At 35.3% G+C, this 18,102-nt stretch overlaps 1 protein-coding gene across 1 annotated transcript; it reads left to right on the top strand.

Moving 5' to 3' along the window:
• Positions 1-968: 968 nt before the first annotated feature.
• Positions 969-18,086, top strand: LOC124435238 (vegetative incompatibility protein HET-E-1-like). Its single transcript, XM_046985179.1, has 4 exons — positions 969-972; positions 2,146-2,429; positions 2,589-2,692; positions 17,680-18,086. Exons 1-4 carry the CDS (start codon positions 969-971, stop codon positions 17,786-17,788), a joined length of 501 nt encoding a protein of 166 aa, XP_046841135.1. The 3' UTR covers positions 17,789-18,086.
• Positions 18,087-18,102: the final 16 nt, after the last annotated feature.

The following is an 18,102-nucleotide window of genomic DNA, read 5'->3' as shown; positions in this document are numbered from 1 at the left end:
CGGCCAAGTAGAACGTTTGAACGGCACTCTATGGAAGACTATTTCCCTCGCGATGAAGACGCGAGGACTACCGACCAGCTGCTGGCAAGAAGTTTTGCATGATGCTCTTCATTCCATCAGATCTCTGTTGTGCACCGCTACTAATGTAACACCGCATGAACGCCTCTTTATCCACCAACGAAGATCGACGAGTGGAACTTCCATACCAACGTGGCTATCCAAACCTGGACTGGTACTGTTGAAGCGTCAAGTAAAACAATCTAAGTATGACCCATCTGTCGATGAAGTAGAGCTAATCGAAGCAAATCCTCAGTATGCGCATGTAAAATTTCCCGATGGAAGAGAAGATACCGTAGCCACTAAGTTCCTCGCTCCACAAGCTGAGGAAAAAGAGAAGTTATGCGAGAAACCGCTACCACTATCGCCTTATAAAGATAATACTGTAGACGACCCACGTCTATCTCCTTTGGCCACAAAAGACGCTGGGAAACTAAATAATAGTTCGCCAAAGAAAGAAAGAGAAGGGAACTCACTACTAGAGGATCCCGCTCTACCTGACCAGTCGTCATCACAACAGACACTACCGTTACGCCGCTCGCAGAGAGAAAAGAAACAACCCGACCGCCTGACATACACATGACATTGAACTAAAAGAAAAAAAGACAATCGGGCAGGACCAGTCTTATTTAGATTATTTAATTTAGATTATATAGTTATTTCAAATAGGAAAGGGTGATTGTAGTGATTATTACATGAAGTACTCCCACCTTAGTAACCGCGCCTAGTTTAAGATAATTACTTATAAAGAGACATTTTGTAGATATTAATTTAGTGTTGAGTAAAGCCTTATTTCGAAAGGTTGTTCTTTGGTGTTTGCTTGAATTCAAACTTTTACCACAGTGATATTAAACTGGAATTCATGATTATAGTAAATGTGATGAAAGTTGACGTGTTTTGAGAGCAGTAAAATGGGCAAGTTTTGTTGTTGCATATTTTAGCAACCTTTTGCTCATTTTATGGGCATCCAATGAAGAAGGATTTTAAAAGCCTTGTTTCCTCGTAAACCAGAGTATTAAGAGCAAAAGAAATGATCAAGTCAGTTGGCAGATCATCATTTCAAGAGCTTTCCTTTTCAGTGATAAGTTTATGGATTAGGCTGATTATTATAACAAAGAACGTTCAATTAGATTAGAAAAGTAAATCTAGTAAAGTCAAAAGAACCAGTTGAAACTTAGGTTACCTTTCATGCACGAGAATGTGTTTATATAACCGCGTTTTCTTTTCTTTGATTGTGGACTAACTCAAACATGACTACACTACTTTAAGTACAAAGAATAAATAGATAAAATCTTGGATAATAACTGAACCAAATGGGAAAATACTGGCCCTTCTTAAAAAATATTAGCTATTGCGCAACAGAAAATTATTTCATAAGAATCATAACTATCTTCTCCTTTCTCTTTTGAGTTATAAATATCATATTTTCCTTCATAAATTATTTAACTATATGTTTAAAAGATAGTTATATTGAGTTTCATTGAAGTTGATTTAAATTTTATATGTGTGGTTGGTCATTAAATAAATAGATCAGTAGCTAAATCATTGCTAATTTTATGGAGATTACCAAAGAATAACACGTGCAAAATGTTAATATGACGGACGATTTTTAAATTCTTTGCAATTCAAAAATAAAGCAAAGGAATGGACCGTTTCTGCCCTCAACGAATTAATAAATGACACACAAGAATGACGCCGAATCATCAAACAAATTTAACTTTGTTGCATTTTTAAAACGTTGTATAAAACGTCAAACTCACTTGACCTGTCTCGCATTGAAGGTCACAAAAGTCGTTTAACTGTCTCAATTCTGAAGAGCTAGACAGTATTTTGACTGAATTGATTAGTGATAAATGACTTAGAAATGTATCTATAATTTGCCAATCACAACAATTGATAACCACAAGCAAGTTAAGAATTATTAATTATGTCGCGTATTATTCATTATTTGCATGTGTTATAGTAATCAATAAATCTTTCGTTGCTTCTTAAATGAATAGTGTACTGTATAGTAAGCTGAAGTTTTTATATTGCGGGAGATTATATTTTAGGAATGAAAAAAAAAATATAGTGAAAAGCACTTTCTAGCCAAAGGACATCGCGATGCCGTTAACGATGTAAAATTTTCTCCCGACGGTCATTATTTAGTGAGCGCTTCCCACGACACAACAATTAGAATATGGCAGACAGAGACTGGCGCATGTGCAATGATACTAGACGACTCTGTAGGGGCTGTCAAGAAACTGTGTTACTCACCTCTAGAATGTCACATGATGAGTATATCAGGTCCAGGAAACTTTGTGAGTGTGTGGAACACAACATCTTATGTGGTAGAGAAGGTCTTGGAAGCTGACAATGGTAGAGAGATTCAGGTATATATCCTGCAATAAACACGTAAATTACTACTTCTGTAATGTTGATATTTAATGCCGAGAAAAATGGTGGAGTCTAAACGCAAAATTCAAAGTTTTTGTTTACGTGTTTCATATGCGAAAAAACAGATGACAAATTTAGTGAACTTTATTTTACAGAACATAGCTATAACACCAGACGGAATGGTAATTATTGGGCTGTCCGAAGACAACAAAATCACACTTTGGGCTACGATGACAGATAATTGTGTGCCTAAACGAAGGTTTGTAAAAATGAAAGGATTTATTGAGGTTTTGAGGCAGTCGTTCCGACATTCAATGAAAAGACATGATCGCAAACTGACGTTTTGAAGAACTGATCAACCAGTGCAGTAAGAATACGAGTTAAGCAAAAAAGCATTTAGAAGACTTTAATTGATTATAATATACGAGTATTGTAACTGGATTTCAGAGAAATTACATCGGGATTTCCAGTAGTAGTAGTTTCGTCTGGTCACACCTCCATGTGTGTCTCATCAAGCCAGCTTGCGAAGTTATCATCTGCTTTGTGCACTGTTGCGTAGCCGCCTTCAATGCGTGTGAACGGACATTGCAGGATGATATGGTCCATATTCTGGTTGGTGGCGTTACATGATGGGCAAGTTGGCGAGTCTTTGTAGCCCCATCGGTATAGGTTGTTAGCTGTTCTGCCCTGTTTCGATCTTATTCGGTTACAAGTGCTCCGTTGTTTACGAGTTAGCTTCTTGAAACCAGGAAGAGGGACATTTGTTGGATCTTTAATTAGATCAGCACCCCTTGGTTTATTTTCGTACCATTGTTCCTTCCATGTATTGTTGAGGTCAAACGATTCAATCTTGGAGTTATAAAAAGGTTTTCGTGATTTAAGTCTCGAAGTAGTTGGGGCAGACTGGATAATAGTTTTAGTGGAGTGTCAATTAGTGTATTTTAATGCGATGATGTTGTTTCTGTGTTGCTTCCTGTCTGCGTATGTTAGGTGGAGCTATAGCACTCATTACAGGTAGCCAAGAGGTTGGGGTTGATTTTAATGTTCCGGAAATTGTTCGCATTGTGTCATTTAGCAATACATCTAGCTTATTGACGTGTTTAGAGCGAGACCAAACTGGAGCACAATATTCTGCAACACTGTATGATAGGGCAAGAGATGATGTCCTAAGTACCGTTGGAGTGGCGCCCACGATGTTCCTGCCAGTTTTTAATTATGCCATTTCGTTTTCGCAGTTTTGTGGCAGTGTTTTCAATGTGCTATTTGTATGTTAGCGAGCGATCTAAAGTCACACCCAGGTATTTTGGAGATGAGTCATATGGTAATTTGGAGTTGCCTACACGTATTGCAAGTTGTAGATTTGCCTTGTGATTGTCCAAGTGGAAGAGGGTGCTTACAGTTTTTGTTGTGTTCATATTTAGGTACCACTTGTTGAAAAAGATTTGTAGTTTTGTTGTATCATGGCTGAGGGTTTCTTGAATTTGTTTAATATCGCTAGATTGGTGTGATAGTACGAAGTCATCAGCGTAGCCAAGTTTGAGAGAGGTGGTCTGTGGTAAGTCACTGATATAGATGTTGAACAAAGTTGGTGCTAGAACTGAACCTTGGGAACACCGTTTTTATAGTTCTCTTTTGCTTATTTTGTCACCCAAACATACATGATAAATTCTTGATCCAGACATTTTATTCAAAAGCTTTAGTGTTTTCTTACAAGGGATACATTTGGCTACCTTATACATCAAACCGTTGTGCCATACCGTGTCGTAAGCCGCAGATAGATCAATAAATACAGCTCCAGTTTTCTGTTTTCTTTCATATCCCATTTCGATGTATGTCGTTAAGGCCAGAACTTGTTTAGTGGCATCTCTACCTGGTCGAAAGCCTGCTTGTTCTATCGGGATATAGGGTCGAGTTAGGTGCTATTCTGGTCAGTAGTATTCTCTCTAGAAGTTTAAAAAACAACACAACAGAGAAATTGGGCGATAACTTGATGGATCGTTTGAGGGTTTTCCAGGTTTGAGGATGGCAAGTATTTTAGCTTCTCTCCAAGTCTGTGGGTATTCTGATTCGTCAATAACATCCGAGAGAGATAATGCAAGCCAGTTGATCGCCTTGTGGACTAAATGTTTGATCATGTCTGGATAGATACCATCTATTGCGGCTGCCTTGCCAGCTTTCATTTGTTTAATTGCAGTGTCAACTTCTTGCTTACTAACTGGCATTGAAGAAAAGCTGTCATCCGGGCTTGATTTTTATAAGCGTTGGTATTCATGTCTGATTTCTTTTTCGAATTTATGGATTGGTTTATGGGTGCTACGCTGTTTTATTTGTTTTGCGATATCTTCAACGTTAATCGGTGCCTCCTGTGTTGTTTGCGGGCGTTTATCAGGGTCAAGTTTTTTCAAGAGGCTCCATGCCCTTCTGCTTGAGTGGCAGAAGTCCGTGTTTTCTACTGTTTCCTGCCATTTCTTGCAACGTCCTTTTTGTAGAGATTTTAGGAGTTCCTCAGCTATGCTTTGGTCCTGTGTTTCTTCATATCTTTTAAGAAGAGTTTGACTTTCTTCTGTGCAGCAAGGGATGTAAGTAGATCGCTGGCCTCTTGGAATAAATTTTCTGGCACTACGTAGAATGAGTTTGGTGAAGCGGGAGATGTTTTCCTGTACGGGTTGTATTCTTGGGCATGTTCTCTCTATGGACTTAGTGAAATCACTCCAGTTTGCTTTTTTGAAATTCCATCTAGGTTTAGGGAGAGATGGTGTGATGGGAATATTTAGACCTATTGTGATAAGAAGAGGTCTGTGTTGGCTTTTAGGGAATGAACCGAGGACTTGACGAGAGGAATAGAGTGGTATGTCATTGTTATCCTTGGATACGAATGTTAGGTCAGTAGAGTATTCTCTTTGCCATCTTGCAGAGAAGAAAGTGCCCTTTTCTCGCGGATCAAACAATAGATGCATATTATTTTGTGATGTCCATGTGCTGATGTCTTCACCAGCTGTATTGTTCATTCTGTAACCCCAGTCTGAATGATGACTGTTGAAATCACCTGTGATAACTGTAGGGTGACTGATGTGTGTTAGAGGTGGCGATGGCCAGTTCTCATTCGGTGGTTTATAGATGTTAATTAGAGTAGTTCCACCATAGTGGACAATAGTACGATGGACATTATTTTCAGTTAAAGCAGATTGTATCACTGAGGTTAATTGGGGATGTTTTGAAAAAACCATTGTGCCATATTTTTCATGGAAGATGGCGTCAACAAGCGAGTAATTTGTGATAGTGTATCTCGATGATGGACTATTCTCTACAATATGGGTCTCTTGTAGAAAGAAAATATCAACTTTGTTATCATGAAGAAGTTTTGATAAGTATTCACATTTGGCCATAGACAATCCTTCGACATTTAAGGAGAGTAAGTTCACTGTTGGGCCAATATTGAGATGGGAGCCAGCTAGGCTCAATGAGCGGACCTTTTTATCATGGGCGACGTCCGAGCCAGTATGGTTTTCTGTATTTGGACTATTCATGAGTTTGGAGGTGTGGTTCCGGGAGTTCGACATCGAAGTTCGGAGACCGGGTTTGGATCATTCTTAGTTTTCCTTCAGTGAAGTACTTAAGCCCCTGCACGACGGCAACGTGATGATCCAGGCGCAGGGGGGGATTTCCAGTGCAGTAAGAATACGAGTTAAGCAAAAAAGCATTTAGAAGACTTTAATTGATTATTATATGGCAAGCGTCACTTCCGGAAACATGGCGCGCTTTGATTGGCTCAGAAACATTTTTGCCAGTTCATTATTTTCCCGTAATCGACCATGGTCCGAAACGCGTAATTTTACTGTCAAATGTAAACAAACTTCGTAATGCAGAGCAAAACGCAAAATAAACGAAACAAAAAACTACTTACGAATGTGATTCGAATGAAAAACACTTGGAAAACAGTTAAACTATCCAGACGATACAATTTGAAACGATTAATTTTTTATGGACGAAAACTAGAAAAGTGAAAGCCAACCCGTAAAAACAGCAAGGACGTGAAAGAAAGCAAGCTTTGTTTCAGGTGAAATAATGCCATCTAATAATCTTTTTAATAACCTCACTTTCTCAGTCTTTACTGAGAAATATCAGATCTTTGTCTTTTTCTACAAACCTCGCCCTACGGGCTCGGTCTGTACAAGAAGACATCAGTCCGATATTTCTCCGTAAAGACCTCAAGTTCGGTTATTAAGGGCTTAATATTGTAACTGGATTTTAGGGAAATTACATCGGATTTCAGGGTGACTATGGTTGAATTCGAGGGAGCTAGTTAAGTAGCAGAATTTTGGGCTCATACAATTATCTTTAAGTAGTCGCACGCCCTATATAAATCTCACCTTGTCTTAAAGCAAAGGAAACAGTTGGCGTTACCCAAAGAATATGCAAACAATGGCAGCAAATATATTAGATAATCACAGCGAATATATAAATGACTCTGTTCAGTATAGAGTCACTAATTATTCAAAAATATGAAGACTATAGACTAAAAAACAGACAATAAGTAAAAGAAAAACCTCAAAGCGCAGCAACAGCTGTGATATATACTCAATACACACTTATCCTCGTATTAAACATTTTAATTTCAGTACACTTTCACGATACTTGAAATTTATCTTTATATTCGGTACCTTCTTTAAGTTACAGCATTCTTTAGTAACCTCTTCTACAAAACGCTTTCAAAGCCTGGGTAAAAGTACTTTACTTACACGTTTGTAATTGAAAACAGCAGCGTGCTTCTCTGTCCCATCCACAGATCTAATAATACACTAGATAGTGCAACGGCTTACATTTCATAAGTGGTGGTTGAAGCCGGGCAAATTTACTTCCGGAGCCCCAAAGTAGTGAGAATCAATATGGCGTTGTATTAGAAAATATCTGGTCAAAGCTGAAATCTTGCAATTACTTGCAAGTCACGACGGTTACATAAACTGGTTTACTCTATTAATGAAAAAAATCAATGTGACCATAGTTTTTCAAGAAAAAGATAGCAGAATACGCCAATACATCGCCGTAAAATTGATTTCAAGTGTAGCTCGATTTGAAAGCATCAGGAGCGACGAAGGCTTAAGGTACTGGAATTTGCACATCTAAATATCGTATCACAGCACAATCTGCCACAAAATGTTCAATCGAACGTCGTAGAATTATCTTCCGATATTTATTGTTAAGTAAAACGAGTTGGAGATAACAGTTTGAAAGATTTTTCACGATTTATATAAAGTATATTGTTCACTGTACATAATTAAATATTGCACTGGATTATTGTACCAGAAATGCATTTTTCTGGTGTTTCTGGTCGGCAAACGAATATAGCTATGTCAAGATGTGAGTAATTAATACGTTCAGAAATTATTTACAGAAAGAATGTGAAGAGTCTACCTCAAGAGTCTATGTCTTGCTTGTCTATGTCTTGTCTATGTCTTGCTTGTCTTGCTTGTCTATGTCATAGAGTCTGTCTTGCTTCTTCGAATTTGTTTTATATTATGAGTCTACCTCTGCTACACCAAATTTTTGTGAAGTATAAAATGCAGGTCACTTGTGAAACTGTTGATACCACAGGTTGATACAATACACTCTGTCCAACACGGGAAAATATTTACTTGTTAAAGCAAGAAGAGTCACCAGACTTGTAGTCTTGACTGTGTTTTACATATATATAAACAGTGTATTGACATAGTCTAAACCAGTGGGTTATATGGCCACTGCCCACAGTGCTTAATGTACTGTTATGGTGATGTTATGCTACTGTTTTCAACATTTTTACTGTCTTTTTTACCATTCAGGCATGTATATGCATATAAAACTTTCTACACATTCTTGTTATTGAAAATATCAAACCTAATTTATTTATTCTGAGCAAAATATTTAATTTGTGCTCGTAACATGTGTCAATTTCTGACTGATTTTTGTAATATGCCTGTTCTATTACAATACATCCTTAGATCGAGTATGATAACGCTGTATTTGCCACACGAACTAAGCCACACTATCGCAGATTGTGCTGTGATACGATATTTAGATGTGTAAATTCCAGTACTTAAGCCTTAGTCGCTGCTGATGCTTTCAAATCGAGCTACACTTGAAATCAATTTTACGGCGATTTATTGGCGTATTCTGCAATTTTTTTCTTACAAACTATAGTCACAATGATTTATTTCATAAATAGTGCAAAAAAGTTGATGCAACCTCCGCGATTTGCTAATAATTGCGAGATATTAACTTGGACCACATATTTTCTAATACAACGCCATATTGATTCTCACAACTTTGGGGCTCCGGAAGTAAATTTGCCCGGCTTCAACTTTTATGTCAGTTGCACTATCTAGTGTATTATTAGATCTGTGGTCCCATCCTCGTCATTATTGAAACTCAAAATGAAGCATTCGACTGCGTGGCGTAAACTTCAATTATTGTACTCACAGATTACCGATTGGCGAATTATCAAAGTCATTGTATCTCTTAATTCTCAAGTGAAGGTAGATATTGTTTAGCAATGCTAGAGAGCATGAACACTTCTGCTTTATACAATACATATGCATAAAGAATTGTTAATGAGTTCAATAGACTTACTAATATGAAATTCATTAGTATTATTCTATTGAAATGCTGTCACTGTTTGCTTATTGGTGGGTTGCAACCATTCCTCTGAGAGTAAGAGAACAATCGAATGCTGGCCATGTTGGATGAAATTTGCATTGTAAATAAGAAAATCCTTTGTTAAAATCATCGAACATGGCGACTATGACGTAGCTTGCAACCCAAGAATTGCTTTGATTACCGTACGTTTTAACTTTCCTTCACTTTTGATGAATTTGAGAAATGCACTCCAATATATATAGAGAGTATGAAAAAATACTGAAAAGTGTATTGGCGAGTAAAGGCAGTTATTTTTAAAAATAATTTTAGTATCGAGTAGGAATTTTTGCATGCTGTTGTTAAGACGACTTGATCCTTTCTCACATCGCAAAATAAAGTTACTAAACTTATCAATATTAATATTAAAGAATGCAAAAGTCGACCCCACCTCAGAATGTATTTTATTTCACATACAGAACAACTCCTCACATGAAAGGTGTTACAACAATTGCTCTGCATGACGATGGCAATGAATGGTGCATCGAAACCGCTGATAGAGATGGAGTCATTAATATTTGGAATTAAACGTTTGGAAATAAGATATTTCGTCCAAGGAACAAAATCTGGAATGAAACCATGAAACATCTAGGAGTGGAAAATAATCTCGGAATAAGATTATGAACATGCTTAACTTTATGAAGGCTAAAAATCATTAAAGGCCGCTTCTTAGCATACACATATAGTAATTGATGTAGCTCTAATATGCATGGCATAATTCGACCTTTCAAGTATAGTTTTATTTGTTACAATCTACGGTTACATAAATTAAAAGAAACAGGAAAAAACTTATTAAAATATTTATTTCGAATACAACAAAAAACGAATAAACAAAAAGTAAAAGAACAATCCAATCAATTAAAACTTACCTGTTTTAACACTGATAAGTGACTCTCGAATATTCGTCGTAACTCCAATATTTTGCACAACAGGATCTGCGCATGCGCAGGAAAATTTCTGCGCCGTGCTATTTCCTAAACTACTGGGACTACGGCGATGATCTTTAGCTCATGTGAAAGTGGTCGACGAGCCCTTTCGAATGAGCTATTGAAAATCGCCGTAACTCCAATATTTTGCGAGATAGGATCTGCGCATGCGCAAAGGCATTTCTATGCATGCGCAGTGTTACCTCCTAAACTAAGAGTGAAGTGATGTGCCGTCAACAGAGATGATGAGTCAGCACGGGCGACGAGTTAGTAATATAAGTAATTAACAATTTAACAGTTGCACGTAGCACATGTCATCATGAAGCAAGAAATGACACTCAACTGTTATTGGTTAGTTTCAGTGCATTTAATCGCAAATAGCAATGTACTACAAATTATGTAACAACAACATAAAATTCAGTAAGAGTGAAAAATTCTCTGATAAATTGTCTGCAAAAAATTTCATACGTTTCCCTCCTCGCTATATGATGACGTATAATTGTAGAAATTGGAAAACTTAAAAGCTTTCTCGTGGCTTAGCAGCTTAGCTCTAAATTTAAAACGGCTGAAGTTGAAGACGAAACGTCGACAGTAATAACCCTTACCATTACTTTCGCAATGGCCGTGATGAAAAATCATAGCTACGTCTGTCTTGCTTATTATAAAAAGCTGACGTCAGTTAGAGTTAAGTTGACTCTGAAGATGAGTACTGCTAAGGTTGTCGAAACGTCAGTCAACATCAATACCAACAGTCCTCCTCAGGACTTTACTAACCTGGATGATCTTCATCTACATAACATGTTAAAATACTCCCGGGGTTAAACCATTCACTTTATTACTGTTTTGTGTTAGTGACCTGTCATTTTTTTGGTGAAACTTGCCGACATTGTGAAAATATTAGCCTGTTAAGACCAATACATACGTCGAAGACACGCGATATCAATGACCATCGCACACGTGATGACAAACATTGCCTACAGCTGTGAATCAAGGAATATATTTGGATAAATCGATTCTAAAAGAAGCGTTAAGTGATTTCTAGGCAGCCGATGATGTATAAACAATTGACAAGCTTGAAATCGTCAGCTTGCAACGTACCACTTATGTCACAGGTCATAAAATTGCCGTGTTTTTCCTAACTATTTTTAATTGCATTATTGCCTCCGTGGAGAATATTAATTACGTACGCACTCTCCAAAAACTCGTTTCATGTACTACTTAAATAAATATTACAGCATCAATATTGTTGCCAACGAAGTGCCAGGTGGAACGATTAATATAATATATCAACAATTTTAAACATAATAACTTGTTTTATGAAATTTATTAAAAGAGTGACGTTTCGTCTTTACCCAAGACATCTAGTTAGTCTGAAGACACCTAATTGGTCAAGACACATTTTACTCAAGACACCTAATTAGTCTGAAGATATCTTGAGTAAAAACGAAACGTCACTCTTTTAATAAATTTCATAAAACCAAATTGTTTATGACTATGTTTAAAATTATTTGTTGGGCTCTAATATTTATATTGAGAATTACAGCATCAACTAATTTCGTTGATAGCGACGACTTTGTCAAATGACATCAATTTTAATTCTTGTGTTTTGATGGATATATATTTCTTTAATGCAAGACTTTTTGTCTTATTTAGATGTCCTTGAAAACATCAATTATACGTGGGTAGTATACATTATGCGCATGGCATTTGACAAAATATCAAGGCAACTAATTAGAATGCGCATTATATACGTAATATAAAAGTCAAGTGTTACATTTCCGTAACAAAGTCGAAAGAAACAGGAAAAAATTTATCAAACAATTTATTTAGAAATACAACTAATAAGAAATGAAGAAAAGTAGAAGAACAATCCAATAAGTTAACACTTATCAATTTCACCTGTAATAAGTGACTTTATGGTTAACACACTTGATGTTTGTACATTCGATGAATTTTTCACAAGAGATTAATTTAACACATTTTATGTTAACACATTGCGTAATTCGCTGAAAATCTCTACGTGCTTGACATTGAATTTTTAAGATATATTTTACCTACAACATCGATGAAATTAAATTGACATTAAAACTTCAAATCTAAACATTTATGCACCGAACGACCTCGACTGACTGTAGTACTTTGAGAACATAGAGATGTTAGCAATAGAAAATTACTTCCTCAATCTCAAAGCAAACTAACACATTCCTTAATAACAATTTTATTCTACATCATATATTTCTATGTTCCAGAAAAAAACCACTTCGTACTAATCATTTTGTATTATATTATTCTATTTGTTGGGTACTTTTCCGGCAAAGGGAAGCGCGCGCCGCCGCTTCGCCCATCACTCTAAATCCACCCCCGTCACATTACCCCAAATTGCAACTACAAATTAATTTAGTTTCAGGTATCATTGACTGAGGAATTACTCCAAAGCTAGTTAAAGATTTAAGTAAAATGTTTTAAGCCTCGATTGTTTGCATGGAGAATTCTTCAAACTTATTGGCAAAACATCAAGCTAAATCGCTTTCATTTAACAATCACATTTTCGATATTATGGATGAAAAATTCTAGTTTTCAGTTCACAGTAACGTTACTAAGCAAAAAATAATTCGAAACTGACCACAATAATAAAACCACAATGCGAAACCGAACTGTTATGATAAATAATTACATGCACATAAGCAACCATTTTCATTGTTTAGTTAACGTCACAATACTAACTAAAACGTGACTAAAGATAACCTCAATTAACTTGCCTAGCGCATATCATGTATGATATAATGTTGTACACCAAACATATGTACTCCAAGATTTTAACATATTTATCGAATCCACTGAAAAACAGATTAGTAGCTACATCATAAAATAATGTATGATTACAACAAAACGAACCGTCTTTTAAAAGACTATTTAGAGCTAATGGTCAATTTTACTTGACTTGCCACGGCATTTTCACATGGTTACAAGTTAAGAATGAAAGGGTTTTAAAATAAAATAAAGATATTTACACAGACAGATTTCTTTTTATAGACACAATGCGTTTCACCATAGTAATAACACCAGGTACTATACACCACTAACCACTATATACCAAACTCTATTTATAAAACAAAATTGTAACAAATTACATGAACATACTGTGAATGAAGCTTGAGTGAATAATATATTTCTGTAATGAAAAAAATCAGGTAGCCACACATGTTTTACGAAAAGATTTTATGTTTTGGACTGAATGCTTTCAAAAACATTATGAAAATTTCCGTCGAAACTGACTTGCGGTTAGCACATAAAAACACATCATCCTTATTCTTACAGCGCATTTCGGAAGCAAGGAAGAACTTTCACTCCTTTCGAACAAACTGGAAGATTCCAGGTAGCAAAAAGTAGAGCAAATAAATAGACCGACGCTTGGAGATTCATTCATACTTTGTACTCGGCTGCACATACAAGAACAGCTGAAGACTGTCAAAAAATAGCAAACCAAAGAAAATCGAAATTATTGTGAGAAATCGTTCGCTCGCTCATATTGGAAAAAGAAAAGTAATGGGTGAGTCAAAACTACAGTTGTTGTAAAATTATCGGCAGTTTATATATTGGTAAATGTAATGATTTCTTCAGCGAATACTTTTTTAAAACAATAAAAGTGGAGCACATGAATTTAAAATCTTACAAAAACTGACAAAATTATCTCACAGTAGGGCGGAGCTCTGATCTCATGCAATACTGAATGATAATTAATTTGCAGTAACTCTAACATAAGCCAATATACGTCATAAGATCTAATCAAGTTAGCTTGCTATTAATAAAAACAGTGCCGGACCGGGGTACGTCAAAAATAAATTACTGCAGCTCCTTTACAATATATTTACAAGTTTACAAACATTTTAGATGCAAGTGCATTGGTAAACTTATATTCATTAGAAATTCCGAACCAATAGTGTTTTTGAACGTATTTTTCGAATATAAAATCGAATTGAGCTATATAACTTTATTTTGCCAAACGCTGAGTCCGCTTATGATTTAAAAACACATTTTGTCGGCAAAAAGTATTTGGATTTTTAACATACATAGACGTTTTCCGCCGTGCAGACAAGGATGACGTTATTACAAAAACCCTCTATACAAAGAGATATTGAAACAATGACGCAAAAAACGTCATTTGCAGTAATGAGTGCGTGACTAACAATGTACGTATTGTATAAAAATACCTATTTTACAAAGTGTTATAGTTAAATTTGCGAGTGTAAAGTGAACGGACTGAAGAAAAAACAAAAGGTAATCATTATTTAGTCTTCAATATTTCATCTAGTTCTCTCGTGGTTATTTAGAAGTCATTCGTGTCTCAAAATAACCATAACTCTACACACCTTAAGGAAAGCATTGTAAGATTTAATAAAACATTTTTTAATAAATATAAAGTTTTCGATGGCAGACTTTAATAGGGTTGTCTATAATAAAGTATTTTATTGAACATTAATAAGTTAAGAATTTCAACAGTTCGTTTCTGTGATTTTGTAGTGATTTATGCGTATTTCAAAGGAAACCCCACCTATGTTAGTCAACGGTTTCTTTTTGTTTAATCAATGTTTTGGTAAGATATATAGGGGATTAATAACCAGGACAAGCAGACAATTTTAAGTAAAATAAAATAAAACAAATTCCAAAAACAGACATCTCGTTTTCTTAATAATCAAAGTCATACAGGAGTTATAGACAACAGATTGTGTAATATTTTGTCTTTATTCCAAAGACATCATCAGACTAATAGGGGATTGATAAATAGTCTTCTTCATTTTCAATGATTAATATTACGTATACATTTACACAATATGTCATCAGATAAGTAAATACGAAAGTATACATACACATAACAATACAAAATTTGCATCTACAGCAAAAGATTATCTCCGGAAGATATAACGACAAATTCGTCTTGGTTTAGGGTAAAATTTAACGACTCTACTAAAATACTTGTCTGTTTAGCCCGCTTGCCTTTGTGAGTACAAATTCGAGCAAAAAAACCTTTTGGCAAGATATAGCATATGACATCTAACGCGCATAGGTGTAGTTAGAGCATGAGTCAGTACAGACAATTTCGTCATCGCCTGTTTAAACGTACTTCGCATACAATTGTAATTACTGTAATTTCATCAGCGATACCTTCCAACTGATTTGATACATTCCAACTGATTCGATACATTCCAACTGATTTGTACATTCCAGTTGATTTCATACATTTCAACTGATTTCATACATTCGGACTCCAACTGATTTTATACAATACGAATGATTTACAACACTACCTATTCATAAATAGTTGTAGTTGTTGTAATTCAGGTTATACTTACTAGTATCAAATTTGATCATTTATCGTACAAGAATTCGAAAGTAAAGATGAACTGCCATCACCGATAATCGTTCATGTGTAAATTTCTTATGTTGTAAATGTTGTAAAAGTTAGACAAGTTCAACTTCTTGAACAGCTCTCGATTTGTCTGCGATTAAATTACAACAATTACAACAATGACAACGCGCGTTTGCTTATAGTTGTAATTGCTGCAAACGTTCATCACCGATCGAATTACAACAATTACAACTATATGTGAACCAGGCTTTATGGTAAAGTTGGTACTGACAGACGAAAAACGTTTTCCTGCAGTGTCTTTTAAATCATGCACTCTTTATGACATTATCAATTAAGGAAGTTCGCAAATTTTTATTCTTTTAGCAGCTCAAGAGATAATTGTTTAATTGTATACATGTGTTAAGAGTATCTTTGTATAAGTCAAGCTTGAATTAATATCTACGATAACATAGCTAGATTTCTATTTTCAAGTTCTTATGTATCGAATGTAGTGTGGAATGTCTGAGGCTGTTACAGTAGCATTCCGATCGTTCACACGAAATCTTGGACGAAAACATTCAAAATTTAAAATACTTTACGAGTAAAGCTAAACTATCTTTTCAAAGCATTTCTATAATGCCAGAGACAAATTTAGCTCCTAATATGGTTTTAATTACTGAATGGGAATACTATAGACGCTCACGAAACACAAATCAACCAATATTTGTCCTTATAATAACCCAGCATGACAGCAGTCGTGAGCGAATATATTATTTTCATTGTCTGTAATATACAGGTCAATGCATATCAAAGACATGCTGCAATAAATAACTAAAATAAGCAATGATATCGAAACATTAAAAAGGGAAAACCCATCGAGTATTTATGTGTAGATCTGATTAGTTACATAGAAAACTTTATTTTAGTAAAATACAAAACTTCTTCTGACAGCAAGCGGTCAAAAGGAGACTTTTGACAGCAAGCGGTTAAAAGGAGACTACTCAGTCTATTCTTCGGCAAACGACAAAATGAATATCATTGTATCTCTTAATTCTCAAGTGAAGGTAGTTATTGTTTAGCAATGCTAGAGAGCATGAGCAATTCTGCTTTATACAATACATATGCATAAAGAATTGTTAATGAGTTCAATAGAGTTATTAATATGAAATTCAGCAGTATTATTCTATTGAAATGCTGTTACTGTTTGCTTATTGGTGGGTTGCAACCATCCTCCTGAGAGTAAGAGAGCAATGGAATGCTGGCGATGTTGGATGAAATTAGCATTGTAAATAAGGAAAATCCTTTGTTAAAATCATTCAACATGGCGACTATGACGTAGCTTGCAACCCAAGAATTGCTTTGATTACGCTACGTTTTCACTTTCCTTCACTTTTGATGAATTTGAGACATGCACTCCTATATATAGAGAGAGCATGAAAAATTACTGAAAAGTGTATTGGTGAGTAAAGCCTAGGCCACACTATCGTCCATATCGACGAAAATCAGAACGAAAACTGCCGCAACCAAAATTTTGAACGAAAACTCGACGAAAATTTCGTTTTCGTGCATATTAGAAGAGTTGAACGTTTGACCTTTTTCGTTAACGAAAACGCATACTATTGGCTAATAATATCAGACTTTGTACTCAAACATGGCGGAGTGGCAAGAGGTTTTGATAAATCAGGTCTAATAGACTTTCTAAGATGTGTGCCAACTTTAGTGATGTGAGGTCTAATTAAATCCAAAATGTAGTCAAAATTGGTCGTCGTCATTCGCAAGTATTTTATGTGTCTATTTTCATTATTCGGCTCTCGTAATTCTTTAATCAAGATGTTAAATAGTCCAAGACGATCACATCGTTTATTAATTGGATGAATCCAGTATCGACGTTTGCTGTTGCTTGTTTTCAACTTTAAAAGCAGTAACTTTTTCTTAAGAAGAAGTAATCTTTTTCTTTTAGAGATCGCCATTTTTTCTAATCCGTCAAAAATGCCGCTTGCTTATTGGCCAAAAAAGTTTTGGCTTTGCAAACATGCTTGTAATTTTTCGTCGTTTCTGGCATGCATTTCGTGCACGAATTTTTGTTTCGTTTTCGTTTTCGTCAATATAGACGATAGTATGGCCCAGGCTTAAAGGCAGTAATTTTTAAAAATAATTTTAGTATCGAGTAGGATTTTCTACATGCTGTTGTTAATACGACTTGATCCTTTCTTACATCGCAAAAAAAGTTACTAAACTTATCAATATTAATATAAAAAAATGCAAAAGTCGACCCTACCTCAGAAATGTATTTTATTTCACATACAGAACAACTCCTCACATAAAAGGTCTTACGACAATTGCTCTGCATGACGATGGCAATGAATGGTGCATCGCAACCGCTGATAGAGATGAAGTCATTAATATTTGGAATTAAACGTTTGGAAATAAGATATTTCGTTCAAACAACAAAATCTGAAATGAAACCATGATGAAACATCTAGGAGTGGAAAATAATCTCGGAATAAGATTATGAACATGCTTAAATTTATGAAGGCCAAAAATCACTAATGGCTGCTTCTTAGCATACACATATAGTAATTGATGTAACTCTAATATGCATGGCATAATTTGACCTTTCAAGTATAGTTTTATTTGTTGCGTTGTAACGTTACATAAGTTGAAAGAAATAGGAAAAAACTTATTAAAATATTTATTTCGAATGCAACAAAAAACGAATGAAGAAAAAGT

The sequence above is a fragment of the Xenia sp. Carnegie-2017 genome, unplaced genomic scaffold (genome assembly GCF_021976095.1).
Source record: "Xenia sp. Carnegie-2017 unplaced genomic scaffold, XeniaSp_v1 HiC_scaffold_14, whole genome shotgun sequence".
NCBI lineage: Eukaryota > Metazoa > Cnidaria > Anthozoa > Malacalcyonacea > Xeniidae > Xenia > Xenia sp. Carnegie-2017.
The sequence above is the reverse complement of the archived record's forward strand: the minus strand, read 5'-3'. Positions and strand labels throughout refer to the sequence as shown.

Excerpts from the sequence above, each read along its gene's own strand:
- LOC124435238 (XM_046985179.1), top strand. Across the intron at positions 2,430-2,588 it reads ACAATGGTAGAGAGATTCAG|AACATAGCTATAACACCAGA; the intron begins GTATATATCCTG and ends TTTATTTTACAG. Across the intron at positions 2,693-17,679 it reads AATTGTGTGCCTAAACGAAG|AACAACTCCTCACATAAAAG; the intron begins GTTTGTAAAAAT and ends TTTCACATACAG.